Source organism: Caretta caretta, chromosome 10, assembly GCF_965140235.1.
Source record: "Caretta caretta isolate rCarCar2 chromosome 10, rCarCar1.hap1, whole genome shotgun sequence".
NCBI lineage: Eukaryota > Metazoa > Chordata > Testudines > Cheloniidae > Caretta > Caretta caretta.
Window position 1 is genome coordinate 61,560,193 of NC_134215.1, and position 17,170 is coordinate 61,577,362.

At 39.2% G+C, this 17,170-nt stretch overlaps 1 protein-coding gene across 3 annotated transcripts in view; it reads left to right on the forward strand.

The window, feature by feature from the left end:
• WDR72 (WD repeat domain 72) overlaps positions 1 to 15,663 on the forward strand; it is a 180,863-nt gene extending 165,200 nt beyond the window's left edge. For all 3 annotated transcript variants that reach the window (XM_048867764.2, XM_048867765.2, XM_075133073.1), the window contains 2 exons: positions 8,522 to 8,626; positions 15,012 to 15,663. In XM_048867764.2, coding sequence (XP_048723721.2) covers positions 8,522 to 8,626; positions 15,012 to 15,067 — 161 coding nt within the window. In that variant the 3' untranslated portion in view covers positions 15,068 to 15,663. The remainder of the gene's footprint in view (positions 1 to 8,521; positions 8,627 to 15,011) is intronic.
• Positions 15,664 to 17,170: the final 1,507 nt, after the last annotated feature.

Genomic DNA, 17,170 nt, shown 5'->3' on the forward strand with positions numbered 1-17,170 from the left:
GGACAGTGGGGTGGGAGGAGGTATTGTTTCATATTCTCTGTGTGTATATAAAGTCTGCTGCAGTTTCCACGGTAAACATCTGATGAAGTGAGCTGTAGCTCACGAAAGCTCATGCTCAAATAAATTGGTTAGTCTCTAAGGTGCCACAAGTACTCCTTTTCTTTTTGCGAATACAGACTAACACGGCTGTTCCTCTGAAACCTGGTGTTTTGTCCTAGCTCAGTGCTATTAACTTTGTTGCTTTAGTTCCATTTAGTTTCCAGATGGACTCATTCTATACTAGTTTATTTAAAAGTGATACCAACTGCCGTATGCTGCTACATTTACTGTAGAATCCTAATTTAAGGGACTGTACAGATTAATTCTTTAATCTGTCTTTTTTTTTTAAGAAAAGGGTAATGAAAACTGTGCCAATCTGATATTTAATTACTGTAAAATAACAACTGGCTGCTCTCAGTTAAATTCCAACTACATAAATCAGTGAATTTTTTAAAAAATGACACCAAAATCCAGTAATTAGCCTAAATCTGATGTTTCCTGTTACTGAGATGAATTTTGAACCAGCGGTCCATATCCCTGTCATGGTTCTTGGGTAACTGATGGGCACTCCTGCCATCTGGGCACTGCAAAACCCGGAGGGCACCTCAGACTGCATAAACAGGCGTTTCCATGTAGATCTGTTGTCTGCTGTCCCCCGGAGCTGCCCAGCAACCATCTGGGACTTCCTGCTTTTAAACCTTTACTCTACCCCTGACATAATTATAGAGGCTGGAGAGACAGGACAAGCCCTGCCCACAGCAGCTCTTTAACCCCTTTGACACCAGTGCGGGGTTTATATACCCTGTCACAATTTTCTCTTCCAGACTAAAGAAGTGAGGGCAGAGGGTATTACTGCTAAAAACACATCATCTTTGCTTCTTCCACATCCTACTGCAGGTGGCGGCAGCAGCAGCACCAAACAGCTAAGGACACGTGTGACAGTGCAGGGAGTGAGTATGTGAGCCTGCACGCTGATCACTTGGAGGCTAATTAGTGCCCACCAGAGAAGCTGGTTGGGGCATAATGATTCAATCAGGCTCGTGGGCTGGGTAGGGTAAGAACTCAGTTCACCCCATCAGCCCGGGGCTGAATAGAAGAGGAACAGGAAGGAAGTACAGAGAGAGAGGAGAAGAGAGGAACAGGGCTAGCTGAGGCTAGTCACACAGAGGGCTCAGAGTAGGGAGACCTCTGTTCCCCTCAGCTCCTGCTGAGAGGGCCTAAACCTTGGCAAACTTTGTAAATAGGTGGGAGCACGGAGAACTGTGGTGATATTGGTGAAGGGGACTTGAAATAAAGCTTCAGTAAGAGCACACCTGGAGGACTCTGTGCAGTTTCTGTGGGGAAGAAGATGGGGGCCAAGCAGGGCCCCTGTATAACGTGGCTCATTAATTCTAAAGGAACAATAGGGCCACTTCCTACAGATGGCCAGCCATCTACAATCCTCCCAGGCCACCAAACCACTGGCAGTATGTTTCCTTTCCCTGCTTTGCTGCTCTTGTCTGGTTCCCCTGACAACTGCATCCAACTGCCTTGTCTGCAGTATACACAAGGTACAGAGGTGTCACTGATGTTGCACCATCCTAGAACAAACTGGTACAACATCTGACATGATCTGTGTTTCCCTAATGCCCCTCCAGCTTGTCATGTCTCCCTCATCTCCACATGGGAACACCATATACTTTTGAGGGGCAGAAGGTGGCTATCTGGTGGGATAGGAAACCATGTCTTTCCCATTTTTATGAATCCTCTTCCCGTTTCCCAGAGTTCTGCATCCTGCCACAGCAAGGAGTACTGTATGGAATAAGGATATTTGTGCTGTGCTGTGTGGGTATCCTGTTTCAAAATGATTTTGTAGAACACTGCAGATATTTGGTACAGTTTTTCACTAATATTATGAGGCATGTAGTAATCTTCTCTCTTGAGATTGACACCTATTAGGTAGGATTTCAGGATAAGATACTAGCTTTTGTTCCCTACCTTTGCACCTGGCCTCCTAGGTGCAGCATAGTAAAAGGTTGTAGTCCTTGCATGTTCTTGTAATAGTGTCATCTAACAGGTTTTTTTCAACTTGTTTACTGAAGAAACCTTCAAATCCCCCCCCCCCTTTATTTTTGGTCAACTACAGACTTTACTCATATTTAGGTTGCTGTATCCTGTGTTTCAAACCTTGATATAATTTAATAAATCTTTTAGTTCTCTAGTCCCACAGGCCAGCTTCCCTCTCTTATGATTGAAGGGTAATTTTTGTTTTTGCTCTAGTCAGTTTGTTCTAGGATGGCAAGTTTCTTGTAGATTTCTCCACTGATTTTTATGATCTCTCTTTAAATCATTAAAACACATAGCCTTATTAAAAAACAAAATGAAACCATGATCAGGTTATTTACCTATACAATGAAAAATCCTCTTCTTTTCCATATTCCATCTTGAGAATCTGTATGTAGATCAAAGGTATATTTACTTCACTATATGGTGTTTCCAACCAGAGTCTAGTGAGGCTTTTCAGAGTTTAAACTGAGGATGGATGGAAATTACAGTGATTAATTCCTGCTGTATATCCCCAAAGCACTGCTCATCACTGAAAAGTGTCTTTCACACAAGGTATCTGTGAAGTACTTGAAGTATTTTATATTTTTGTGATTTGAGTTTGCAGGATTGAAATAATATGAAACTATTTACATAAAGTTTCAATTCAAATAAGGATTATACTACATGCTTGTGCTGTTCAAGGCACCAAGCCAATCAAATCTGGATTCCATACTAAGGTTTCTGACACTTTCCTGCCTGGCGGGCCCTTTGATGTGATGTCATGGCCAGCTGACTTCACTAAATAAATTGTAAAGCCTCTTTATGCTACTCTGGCAATGTAAGGTGGCTTCAAAGTGGGCATAAATATGGTTTATACCCACTTTAAGGCCCCTTTAAACTGACAGAGTAGGGCAAAGGGGTCTTCCTGTGTATGAGGATCAGATTGTTCACATTGCAGTCCCCGTCAGTACCAAACTAATGATCCAACCAGCGGACCAAATTCGGTGATGAATCTTGGTCACATGCCACCTCAGGCACGTTGCGCATATGTTAAGAAGAATAAATGACCTCGGTCCCATCAATGTGGTGGGAAAGATTATAGTTCCTTTTAGGTACCAGAACCTTACTAAGAATCTTTTCAGTTTCTTGATATTTTATAATAAACCCTCTTTTCCTGTGACAGGGATATTTTAAAATAGGGTAAATAGTGTCAGTTGTAAGATTTTAACTTGCTGCACTTTCTCCAGGGTTACATAACACTGTTCTGACTTTCACTCTTTATTTGGGCCAGAGTGTTCCTTTGTTATTTTTAACTTTTCAATTCCCTTTGTTCATTTGTCTTTTAGGAGATTGTTTGTAAGGAACATTCCATTTCAAATTGTGCACAAAATATGTGATATTTTTAAAAAAACAGTTCTGATATTATCATTTTGTAATTTAACTAGGGTACTGTGGGGTATATCTAAGTTTTATCTGGTGAGATTTGTGTACTGCTCTATCACTGACTAGGCAGAGATACACAAACTCTGCAGTCTGTTTGATCTCCTATTAATGATTTTCTTATAAATACCTTCCTTATGTGAAAATGATTATAAGGAATTAGATTTGAAACTCTTTATAAGTAAAAAGACAGTATGCATCCGATGAAGTGAGCTGTAGCTCACGAAAGCTCATGCTCAAATAAATTGGTTAGTCTCTAAGGTGCCACAAGTACTCCTTTTCTTTTTGCGAATACAGACTGACACGGCTGCTACTCTGAAACCTGTCTTTATAAGTAGTACAGTACATACAGTAATTTTGTAGTTTAAATTATGACTGTAAATTATGTGCTATGACTATTCATCTACATTTACGTTCACAATGTTGCCAGCTCTCATGATTTTACTGAGAGTCTCATGTTATTGGTGTTTTTCTTAAAGCCAGAGCTTTGAGAGTCATGCAATTCCATTGAGTCTGAGCTTTCCTAAAAAAAAAAGTTCTAGGGATGCATGTGGACAAATGCTTGAAAATGCTAAGGATAAAGGCTCAAAAACCAGAACACAAATAAAAAGGAACTTCTGATTTTATTTTTTTTTTAAATTTCAAGATTTTTAAGTCAATCTCATTTTTGGGTCTCATAATTTTTGAATATTTGGAGTTGGCAATACTGATGTTGGTTTATTCACTTTGATCTCAAATTATTTTAAATTCTGCTACTATTTCCCCATAGGCAGGGACACAATTGTCCAGGCAAACACAAATTGCAGGCCTAATTAGCACAAGTGACTAACACATATATACAAAATGAAAAAGAACTGAATTATGACCCACCCCTTGGTAACGCCCCAGATATCTGATCTCCCTGATTACCTGGATCACAAGTCGGGGGGGGGGGGTGAGGAGGGACAGCGGCTGCTACACCAATAATCCCCCCAAGAAAGCCATGACTTTATCTCCCCTATGGTTTGGCTAGCTGAGATGACTGAACATGAAAGTGTATGGTAATTGTCCTACACAATATACTCCCCTCCCCCTGCAGTATAATTCCCTAAAGAGGAATTCCAAAAGAACTGTGACTCAGAAGTGTGAAATGTGACTCAATATCACATCACATTTTGGGCTAAACTACAATTCGGTATTTTCTGCCACAGAAATGATATCATCTTATCTGGATGAAATATTATACAAAGTGGCTTCTTAGAGGGCTAGTAACTTAACCTTATCTGAGGCAGACTACTGAGTAAAAATAAAGCCCACCTGCCCTCTGGAGAGTCATGAACTGCACCAGGAATCCATTAGGGTTTGAGGATGTGCCAGAATTAGTGGTCGTTATACTTTTTTGAGGGGGGGGGGGGGTTTCTTTCTCTGCTGGGAAGCAGTTGTTGTGAGAGTTTCCCTTGTCACCACAATATTCTGTATTTGAAACTTTCCTAATGCTCTTCTTCTGAGCAGCTCTGACTTTCAGATTCACATGTGTATAACTAACAACCCAGTCTATATATACAGTATTGTTGTAGCCATGTGAGTCTCAGGATATTAGAGAGAAAAGGTGGGTGAGGAAATATCTTTTATTGGACCAGCTTTGGTGGGTGAGAGAGAGACAAGCTTTCAAGCTTACACAGAGCTCTTACTCAGGCCTGGTCTACACTACAGTTAGATCAACGCAAGACAGCTTATACCGACCTAACTATGTAAGTGTTTACACTAAAATTTCACTCCTGCCAATGTAACTGCCTCACTATGCTGACTTAATAACTCCACCTCCATAAGAGGTGTAGAGTTAATGTTAATGTAGTTGGTCGATGCAGTGTCAATGTAGGCACTGCACTGTTCACATCTACCGTTACTGGCTTTCAGAAACCATCCCGCAGTGCCCCACATTGACAGTACAAGCACTCCTGGTTGGTATGCACACCACCAACATGGAGCAAAATGTAGACATGCACAAGTGATTTGATTACTGCTACGGCTGTATGCTGACATAAGTTAGGTCAATTTAATTTTGTAGTGTAGACTGCCACTTACAGCGTTGAAACTTTTTTCGCCCAGGGGTGTGGAAAAACACACCCCTGAGCGACTCATGTTTCAGCACTGTAAAGTGGCAGTGTAAACAGTGCTACAGGGCTGGGAGTGGCACTCCCAGCACTGGAGGCTATTCCCACGCGGAGGTGGTTTTGTTACAGCGCTGGAGCCATGGCTACACACCCAAGTTAAAGCGATGCCGGGGCAGCAATTTAACGTTGGCTGTGTAGACATACCCATTCCCAGACCTGAAGAAGAGCTCTGTGTAAGCTGGAAAGAAGTTGGTCCAACAGAAGTTATTATCTCACCTACCTTGTCAAACCAATCTATCACTTGCCTCAGTAGAGTCCAGGATATTTAATAGGATAGGCTGTTTTAGAAAAATACTCCAGTACTTTTGGCACAAAAATCTTTTCTTTCAAAATCCAGCATGTAAGCTTATATTTCTGGTTATTTTTTTCTGAACAAATATTTCTTGTGCACAGTTCAAGGAATCCTACTCCTCACAACTACTTGCTCTATTCCCAATTAGTGGAGTTGAAAAACACTTACATGTTTAGGATAACAAAACAAAACATGCATTTTGCCTTGGCAAAAATGTATTCCGGGGCAACAATTTATCATTATACTCCTTTATTTCTTACTTCATGAAAGTAGTTAAGACAAAAGCATCAAAAAGCTAATGCTTCCATTTTAAATAATTAGCAATGTTATCAAAATGTGAACATTTGGCATTTTTAAAATATATGCCAGTAAAATACAGGTTTTGGCCTAATGTTTCTGAGGGAAATTATGTATTTCAGTCAGAAGTCATGCATGAATTCTGCAAAAATATAGCATCTATGAACTTTTGCATGAATTCAGAATGGTTTGACAGTTTGCACCTCTCTCCAATTTGCTATTTTGAATATCCACTCAAAGAGGTTTTTGTTCTTGTGAATGTTTGACAATTGGTATTTAGACCTGTTCAGAGGGCTAGCTAGTGGCCTATACACCCTTCAGTTTGAGACCTTAAGTGAGACTGACATGATGCATAGACTTTACCCTGGCCCCCTCTGCACAGGGGTGAATTCCCCCCCACCCCTGCAAATTACCTCTGGTGCATGTGTACAAGACATTGTGTGAACAATTCATTATTCATTATTGACTATTCTTCCCCTTTCTCAGCCCTTTCTTTACTCTCTGATATAGATACACTGAGTTCCATGCAGTTTATTTTGTCGGCTTTTTCAGAGGGACCTGAAAAAACAATGTTCTTCTTTGTGTGGATGTTAATAATTCCACACACCCTTTTGTAAGATTAGAAGTTTTCCTGGTGTCCTTGGCCCGTTCTTCATTGTGCAAGTTGCTGTACACTGATTGGTTGCTATCTTGACGCTGCCCTAGACGTTCAGTTCATTGAGAAAGTTAATTTTTTTTCAGGTGAAAGGTTTTATATTATCAGATATTTCGTTATTATATTATTTACATAAGGCCCCCAATCCTGGATTGGATCTAGAGCACTCTTGGCTTCAGTTGGGCTCCATGTGGATGCAGAGGTCCACACTAATAGAGCTGATTGCAGGATTGGGTCCAAAAGTTATAGACTGATGGAAAATGCAGGGCATTAGTATGGTCATTATTATCATTTATAATTTGTATCATTGCAGCAGGTAGGAGTCCCATTCAGGGACCAGGACCCCATTATGCTAGGTGCTGTGCAAGCACACACAAAAAAAATGTATCTCATGTGGACCAGTTTCTTTTGAAATGAGCAGAAACTTGATTTCTTTTAACATTGGGGACTGTCCATTGAAGTTTACCTGGAGAGGATTCCCTTCTTATATCACATACTCACCTTTGCAAAATTCAGCAAAAGGTGACTGGCACACAGCCATGACCACAACCCTGATCCTGAAAACTGATCCTAAGGGTGTCTGTGAAGAGTTCCTACTTTGGGGCTGCATGCAGGTGCAAGGGTCCACCTGCATTAATCAATTTGCAGGATTAGGACCTAAATTAGTTGTACAATTAAGAAAAAATTCAAGTCCAGTTACTAGTGTTACCAATGAAGGTAAGGTCTGAGGACTTAAGGCTTGATCTAAGTCCGTCTGAACTGTGTATGTTCTATGAAATAATGTGTAACAGTTTTACATTAACTATGTAATTATCCTTTTTTACCAATGTATATTTTCTGATCAGCAAAGGCTTGGGGCAGAGATGATACAGAAACATTTACTTGCTGTGACAAAGACAGTGACTGTCAGGGCACAGTTCTTGCTTATTTGCTGTATAGAAAAACTTTCATTGTATCTATGTGAATATGCAGGTAAATTGTATATAAATAAATTTTAAAATTCAGATCTCATTGAGTGTAGTTTCTTATCTTCAGAATCACAAATATTCACCAGTTAGATACGAAAGATATGTTTTCCTAATTAGATAATCTCCAAACTACAATTCAGTTTTCTTTTTATGCTGTTACAATATAAATATTGTAAAATATCAGCATCACATTTCAGGTGTCTTATGTAGCACATTTTAAAAAAATATTAATGTAGACCAAAATAAAACACAATTCCACTCTCCAGTGTGTGACTCCAATATTTACAAGACCTTCTAATTGATTGTTTACTCCATTTACCAGTTTCTTTTGGTGGAGCAAGGAAGCATTTTGTTGGGCCACTAATTTACTTTACTGTTTCAGACTTATGCAAGGAAAATGAATAAGTTTTTCACTACAAAGAGATCACATTTAAGCTGATCCCTCAAACTTCTCTCCCAAAAAAGTCACATCTATGGAGTTTAACTGTTATGTGCCTACCAAATAAATATTTAAGAGGTTCTGTTTTATTTTTTTAATTTATTATTTGTTTGCAAAGAATGACCTCAATGTTGAAAGAACTGTAACAAAGAAGAAAAATGTTTTATTTGTGAATATATTACAAGTTTCTACCCTATTTTTCCTTCTTTATAGCTGCAGTCAGTGTGAGCAAGCATGACAGCTGCTCAAACTCAGCAAACTTCCAAGGAGTTGAGTATATGCCTGACCGATGTGTCTTGGAAGAGTCTGAGAGTCCAGGTGAGAGCCCTTTAAAGATAGTCACTGAGTATCAAATGATAAATATGACACAGCTTTTGAGCCAATCAAATAAAGCACATTGTAATGCTCCTTCCTTTTTAGCAGCTGCAATGTCAAATTAATGGTCACCTCCTGGGGTCATAGTGTGGAGCTGTTATCCTTTCCTCTTTCATCAAGCATTCAAGTCCTAGGAAGGATAAAGGCTTTATGACCAAAAAGAAAACTGACACTACTAGTTCATTATCATTAGTTTTGGACTAAACTGCTTAGTTAATATATGTACAGTGTCTGACCCTTTGAAGGTAGAGTAAGATTATGAAAAATTAGAAGGATTGTCCCTACTATAGCTGAATATAAAGCAGCCGTTCAGATGCTATAGGTCTGGAGAAAAGCAAATTGACAGTGTTATAACCTGATTCCTTTTTCAAATCAACTCACAGTAGTTAGTTCAATTAATGATTTTTAACATTGAAATGATTAATTGCAGTGATGTACATAAGGTGCATCCCCTTCTAGTGGCTATGGGATTTGTCTTAATGTTGCTTATTTCTCTATCTATGTATGGTATATGTGAGAACCTTATTAATTGAATCTGAAGGGAGAACAATTAAATTTAAAGTGCATATTATTATAGCTGATTAAAAACATAGTGTGTGATTAAATAAAAGAAAGGTAAGCAAGGTGTGGGTCTGGCCCACATACCAACATGTAGGTAACATGCACACAGTATCCCTTAGTGAAAGAGTTAAATGTCTTTTTTTCACTTGATATTTTCCTTTCCTGCTTTATCTGGTTTCTGTGTACCCTCTTGCATCTTTGTGTGCTGATCCGTGTATCATATTTTTGATTCATCCTCTCTGCGGCCTGTCAGCTTAGTTAAGAGATTTCCAAATCTTGCAGCCTGCACTGACAGGGGGCAGCTGCCAACAGTCCCCTGATCCTTCCCCAAGGAGTGCTGCTGAGATTTAATTTTCAGTGAAAGGGTGCAGTCTGAAATCCATGTCAGGTCCCCTAAGTCATCTCAGAACCCAGATAGGACCCATGGCTATGGGATTATATTTCAGTGCACTCCACTCCTTCAAGATTCCTTGGGAGTTGAACTGCTGTCATGTACCTGATTTGAACTATGTTTCCTTTTCATTTTTTCCACAGAAATGAGCAATGGTATATTTTAGAATAAGTGAAATCAGTGAATTGTAAATCTGCACCTATTTTCAAACCATTTTGGCTTGGTCTCACTACTTTGCAGCAAAATGCAGCATTGGTTTTAAAAATAATAGGTACCAGGGTAGGGAGACACGTTTAATTCCATATTTCAGTTACACCAAACCATCGAGGATACCATACTTTAAGGCTTATGCCCTTCAGGAACTGTCCATAAACCTTTCTAGAACTGTTAGAGATAAATGGACAGCCTCATTTTTTATCTGTTTTGGACAAAAGTTAGAAAGAATTAATTAAAGGTTAATAGTCATAACTGGTTCAGGTGAGAATTAATTTAGGGCTCCCTCTGCCTAAAGATATTAATTTTAACCTTCCTTTAAGTTATTTTGGGTGACTGAATGCGTATGGCACTGGATGGGAGTGTAGAATATATAGTTCTGCATACCATATGTGTGTGTGAAATAAAGAAAAGGATGTAAAACTGTCCAGCGGTGAATATTGATTGGGAAAAATGTGTGTTGATAAAGAATCTAAACTTAAAAACTGAGTTTCATTCTGTCCATCTGACATCATTAAACTGCTAATAAACCATGAATTACTCTGGCTTTTCTCTCTGCCCATTCCTGCATTTTAAGACATCTTGCCTTGTAGGTCTGAAAATCTCTGGAGATTTCACTACTGGTCTCACTGCTTTCCACTGAGAATTTGTGGCTTGGTTGTCATGGAGACATCGTATTTCTCCAAGAATTGCTCATATTGATCCGTGGACAGGCGTAAATGGCCAGGCGAATGTGAGGAGTAAAGGGGGCTGGGCAGTACTATAAAATGACCAGAGGTTATGGGTCGGAAATAAGCTCATAGCAAACACTTAGGTAAAGAGAAAGAAACAGTTTCATTTTGTTTCAGGATTTCGTTTTTGCACTTTGTGCCATTGTCTTCTTTCACTATAGACTGAAAGAAACTTGTTAGTCACTTGTCATGTCAGATCTTTGGTGCTTGTCCTGACACAGCTGTCAGCCTTCCAGCTCTGTGCAGTTCAGGGACACACAACAAAGAGCAGGCAACATGAATTATTTATTGCTCCTTGTGTGGATGAAATTCTGTGATAAGAAATTAAGACACTTCTGACAGAAGCATTTGTTTGAAAAGAAAGATTTTGGTGATAGAATGCTTGAAGCTTACCACTTACTTTTTTGTAGGCAAACATTCAAACAGTAACGTAACATTTAGTTGGGTACTATTTTCTTTAGTCTTTGTCACATGTTTTTACTTTGTAGTGTATTTTATTTACTATTTGAGAGCATGAAGGATGTCAGCATTTGACTTGATGAAATCTACAACTTCAGAATCTGTGTCCCATGAATTCAAAGCCTGGAAAAACTTAGAAGCTCCACCTAAGCTTTTATTAAAAAGCAACCTATATAGGTTTGTAGAGTTGTTTGTATTTTGCTTATAGTACTTTGTCATATGCTGCATTTCCCACAGAAACACCAGTAAGGAGTATATTGACTTTACCGTCTCTTTTGATGAAGGTAGGGTGAAAGTATTACAGTGCATCTTCAAAGAGCTCTATAAGTATTCTTAGAAAGGTACTTTATTATATTTTATTGGAACCAGTATGGGTTACAGAGGTGCAGAACCCCTACTAATAGATGTGACTGTGTCATTTGCCTTTTGATGACCCCGATAATAGATTCAGAGTAATTTTCAAACTGATTTTAATTCTCTACAGTCTTACACCATTTATTTACTTATTTTGGTTTTGGCCTTCCTGATGTTCCACACAGGTACACTTCCTCCCACTGCTGCAGATTTGGCCTCAAGCAATCACAGAAAAGGGCATATACCCTGGTGAATAGCAGGAATCCATTAGACAAGCCAAGAAACTAATCTGGGATTTACCTATAATTTTCAGTGTTCATAATATGGTATGACTAGTCTCCGACAGGTAATAGAACCCCTCAGCCTGCACTTTCCTCTTGGATAATTCATTAGTAAACATTTTTCACCTGCACCAGACACAAGTAAATATCAGACTAGGGTTTCTTGCTGGGCATACTGGATTTTAGATGCTCTCTTGCATGTACCTACAAGCTGCCATTATCTGAGATACTGGCTCATGTTTGTATCCTCCCTCACACAGAGGAAATGCTGGGCTTCTATCCCAGATGTCTAATACTAGGTTTGTGTCCTCCAGTTTCCTACATACTGAAGACTACTTCTCTCTACAATGCAAAGCCATGGCTCTTCAAACTTGTCCCTGCTTTGGCCTGTAACTAACAAAATAATCAGATAATGTCAACACTGTGTTTATAGACCTGGTTATCTAGGCATATCAAAACACTTTACAAATCTTAACAGACCCTCACAATGCCCCTCTGAGATAGGGGTTACCACCACATCTTCCAGGTTGGGAAACTGCAACACAGAGGTGTTAAGTGACTTGCCCAAGTTAATGCACTAAGTCTGTGGCACAGCTGGGAATAGAACCCAGATGTCCGGACTCCTACTCCTGAGCACTAGACTATGCTTTCTCTCATAGGGAGCCTAGGTACCTTTCCTGTCCAGGGAGGAGTACCATTGCAGGCATGATTCCCCCACCACCCATGCAGAAGTCTTTTGGGAGCATTATGGAGGTCTAGCCCCATGGAGTTGGAGGGGACCAGACAAAGATTCTTTGAATTTTACCCACTGAAACATGGAGGGAAAGCAGCACAAATTAATGCACCCTGAGATTTCTTTGCCTTCTGTGCTGCCCTTTAGCACAGACCCAGTAATGGGAGCCCCTGAAAGCCTGGCTCATGCAGGATCAGTGTTGTCTAGGGATAAGCGGGGCCAGGTGGAAGAATATAGGGAATGCATATTGGCATAAATGTCCCTTGCCGACTTTGGACCTCCCACCACAAATCTTGCCATATTCATCAGGTAAGCAGGTAGAAACCCAGGTATTTCCAGGGGTAGTGGGGACATATAACACTCCTCCAACGGAAGAGTGAGTAAGAAGCTGGAGGTTGAAACTAGCAGAGCATTTTCTCCCCTGTGTGGGTGTAATGGAGTATACAAACACTATGCAGGAGAAGAAGGGATTAAGGAGGTCCTCTGGGCCCAGGCAGTACTGCCCCATCACACCCTCAAAGCCTGCACAAGCTGGAGGAAGAGCTTAACAAGGGAAGCAGAGTAGCTCAGTGGCAGGCAGATAAGGGAAGTAGCTGACGTGCACTCTGAATTCCTGGAAGGAAGTCCCACAGGAGCTCCTGTTGCCTGAGGCCTGGTGATACTGACCTGAGCAAGCATGCAAAGGAGGGACTGGTGAATTCTGAAGGTTAGAAACTTAGTTTGTATGTTCAGTTATTTACTTTATCCTGTGGGAAGAGGAGGTATTGGTAGGAAGTCATCAAGAGAGGCAGCTGCGTAGCACCTCAAGGCACAGGGCTTAACTGCCTATCATTGGGCCCTGGATTGGAGTGGGGTGGAGGGTGGGACCAGGATCCCGTACCTGCCCCTAAAAAGGCCTTTAAAAGTCTTTCAGTATCTCTTTGGTTAAGCCAAGAACATTCATTTGTGCATCTTAAATCCCTCCTGTCACTTCACACGGAAAACATTGCTTCTAAATATTTTGCCCTTCATTCTCTGACTAGCCTGGACAGAATAAAATTCTGCTTGTATATCAGACACTAGTGAAAAATCCCCATAGTTTCACACCTTGCTTAGTTTCATGTACCAGAAAATCCTGAGCACAAATGTGGGGGAGAACAATCTGTGGCCCCCCCTGAGATTTCATCTGTGAGATATAGCACTACACTAAGAGGGAAAATGAATCAAAAAGGAAAGATTCCAATTGGGCAAGTGCACCTGAGAGCCATGAATATGCAGCACTGAGTGTGACTGTGTTGTTAAAAGACGGGTTATAATCACCCTTTAGAATACCTGATTAACACTCTCCAGGGTATGCAGCTCTAAGGTATGTTATTTAGATCAGTGCAGTACCACTTATATCTGTGGATCAATATCCTGTTGTTGGAACTTGATACTCAAATCGAGGTTTTCCATTAAATTTCACAACTATAGAGCACCTTATGAAAAATCAAGGCTTTTTTTTTTTCTTTTTCTGGCTCAGGTACCAATATCACAGCAAAAAAATATAAAAGGGTAACTAAACAAGGACAGATTCAGGAATGGAATGTTAGCAATTGCTGATGATGCATGAAGCAGAAAGAATGTGGAATGTGTGGACAACCTATTAATCATAACCACAGATAACACATACTGCTCATGGTCTGTGTTAAATAAAACTTTATAAACATTTTATCATACTGTATGATGGTATTAAAATATATCATGTGCCATTTAGCATTCAGTTTCAAAGTATCAAATTATTATTCTATTTTTTTTTCACATGAAATTAGAGAGTAAATCAAGACGACTGCATAGTGTGGTATGAAAAAATGTTTTATAGCTATACAAATATAAATTGATATCTACTTTTAATTAATCAAATCTCCTGGATTTTTGACTGTAATTATTAGAACTGCAAAAGACTGCTTTTATCTCTTTCTCTCTATTCTTACCTTATCTCTTCATTGCATCCACTTAAACAGTGGCTTATAAAATACCCAATACACGATATATTTTAAGTTTAGGCTATAAGTATTATCATACATCAGCTAGGAAAATTTATGCGACTAAAAATTTGATTGATTGACTAATTCCCATTTCTGGTAGACTCTTGATAAATTGTGACAGGACTAAGATCTCATACCTGAATAACATTATTACTCCTCTTTCCACTTATTCTACAATAAGTCCAGCTGAGAGAATTATGCATTCCATCTGCAAGTGAAGTGAAAATGCAAATAATCTGTTAGCGTCTAACACAAATTAGCTGTCTCCTTCCAAAATTGGGAAGTTTTGCACATCTAAAGAAAATTTGTGTTGAATTGCTTTAAGGAGATACATATGCACTCTCGAGCCAATTTGACTTCCATGTTGCTTTTTGTGATGTTGCTCTTTGAGGGGGTAAAATATTTTGTGGTTGTAGATTGCGGTATACTTGAATACTAGCATAATATTGATGCATAGCTTAATTTCACTACAAATAGTGTTGAGAGTTTTTATCATTTTATAAAGTGATTTATAATGAACTCTTTTAAACAAGTGAAGCTGTGCCTATTAATCACACCACAGAGTGTTCCAAAGTGAAATGAATACATTTGTTTTCCAGATGAGATGAAACAGCATCCTTGGATGTCCAAGGTGTGTTCCTGCAAGGTGTGTTAGATAAGCCTGTTTCTTCAATGAAACTAGAAGGTGGTCAAGTACAGCAGAGGAACTGAAAATACAGGACTCTTTCATAGGACAATGATTTTCTTTAATGTGTTTTGATAAATAACATAAACTGAATATTTCTTGTATCACTATACCTTTCACAATTAATTTTCAAAAATATCTTTCATATCATCTACTTTTCTTCTTAGTTATTGGTTCCATGTTTAATGACAGCCCTTCAGTAGAGTCACATTGATTGAATATAATCTAGATTTTTGTTAACATATGCAACATTAAATGATTCCTTGTTCTTGAGATGTTTTTCCACTAACAGAAGGAATCTCAAGACAGAGATATTTTGTCATTATTATTAAAATTTACTTTAGAAGTATTATGGTAACTCTATCTGGTAAATATTACATTTGACATAAATTTGAAGATTTAAATTAATGTTAAATGTTCTGTCTTGTAACTAAACTACATTTATTACTGATAACATTTCAACATGGGGAAGACCAAATATATTTTAAAACAACTTGTGCATCAATGTTTGCGTGAATGTAAAGAAAAAAATTAAGCATTTAATTAAACTGCAAATTAAAAATTAATGTGTGTGATTGCATTGTAGATAAGTGATTCTGCAGATATCAATACAAGGAAAAAATGTGTATGTGTACGTATTGATGTCAATATGAAATTTGGAGAAAGCTGTCCATTAATCTAGCATCCACTGCTGAAATGATGCACTGTGTACAGGTGCTGTTCACATTCCTCAGAATGAGGAATTTCAATATGTATTTGCAGTGCAGTTATAGATAAAACACAGACTTCACACTCCTACATGCTTATCCTTGGATCCTGTCTTGAGTCTTGTCTGGATCTTGTGCAATGTGGGCCACATTCTGCTCACTTATTCTGGAGTAACTTCACTGACTTCACTAGACTTTATTCCAAATTTACACAGGTGTAACTGAAAGCAGGAAATGACCCATATCATCAGCTGAGAAAAATCCAGGGTTAATCTACCTCTCAGTGTTTATGATACAAGCAGAAAAGCAAACAGTGAGAATGTAAAACATGATTTATTTATAACTACGCCTAGCAAAATATGTTATATGCAATTTCGCAGATGGCAGACAGTAATCCAAATGTGAGTGAGCGCGTAGGCCCTATTCTTGCCTTCACCACCTTCTATTCTTAATGGCTGTCGCTTATTTCTGTAAGCAGAAGCCCAGATCTTGATATTTTGCTTCTTTAGGTAGCGATGCTTTCAGAGGCATTGCTTAAGCCATGATCCTTCTAACAACATTTCCATTTCTTCTGTAAAATGCATCATCTTGGCATTTTATGAGAATTGCAGCCATGTTCATGTGTTGTATTAGTGCACCTTTTATCATGGGATCATCCTTTTCTTTTCTTTTTTTTGTGCTGCATAGTCACATCCCTATCTAAGGATCCAGTTCTGAATTCTGTAACTATTACTGCCCTTGAGTAGAGTTAGGCTTTGTCTACACTAGCAAGTGAACGACACAACTTTTGTTGTTCAGAGGTGTTAAAAAAAAAACCAAACAACACAACAACCCCAAAAGACAAGTTTTGTCGAGGAAAAGCGATGGTGCGAACAACACTTTGTCGGCAGGAGCGCTCTCCTGCCGACAAAGCTACTGCCGCTCGTTGGGGGTGGAAGTTTTTTGTCTATGGGAGAGCTCTCTCCTGCCGACAAACAGCGGCTACACTGCACGCCTTTTAGCGGCTCGGCTGTAGCAGCATGGCTGTGTCACTAAAAGCAGTGTACTGTAGACAAAGCCTTACTCACTTCATCCCCTTCTTCAATGTAAAGGCTGCAAATTGGGCCCAAAACTGTTTCCACCAAAGTAGTAGTCTCTCTCTTCCAAAAAGCATTCCTGGGTCAAAGGATGTTGCATAGATCAATGAATTAGTATTGTTCACAACATCCTGTAGTGTTGTGGTAACAATTACATTTGTGGAACATGATGTTTGATTGCTTGCTTTTAATTCTACAAAGCACTGCATACCAGCAGACTGCCAATACTGATAACACTTTGAAATGCTTTCTGCAGTGATGATTGGTGTTTGGCACATGCTTCTGCATGC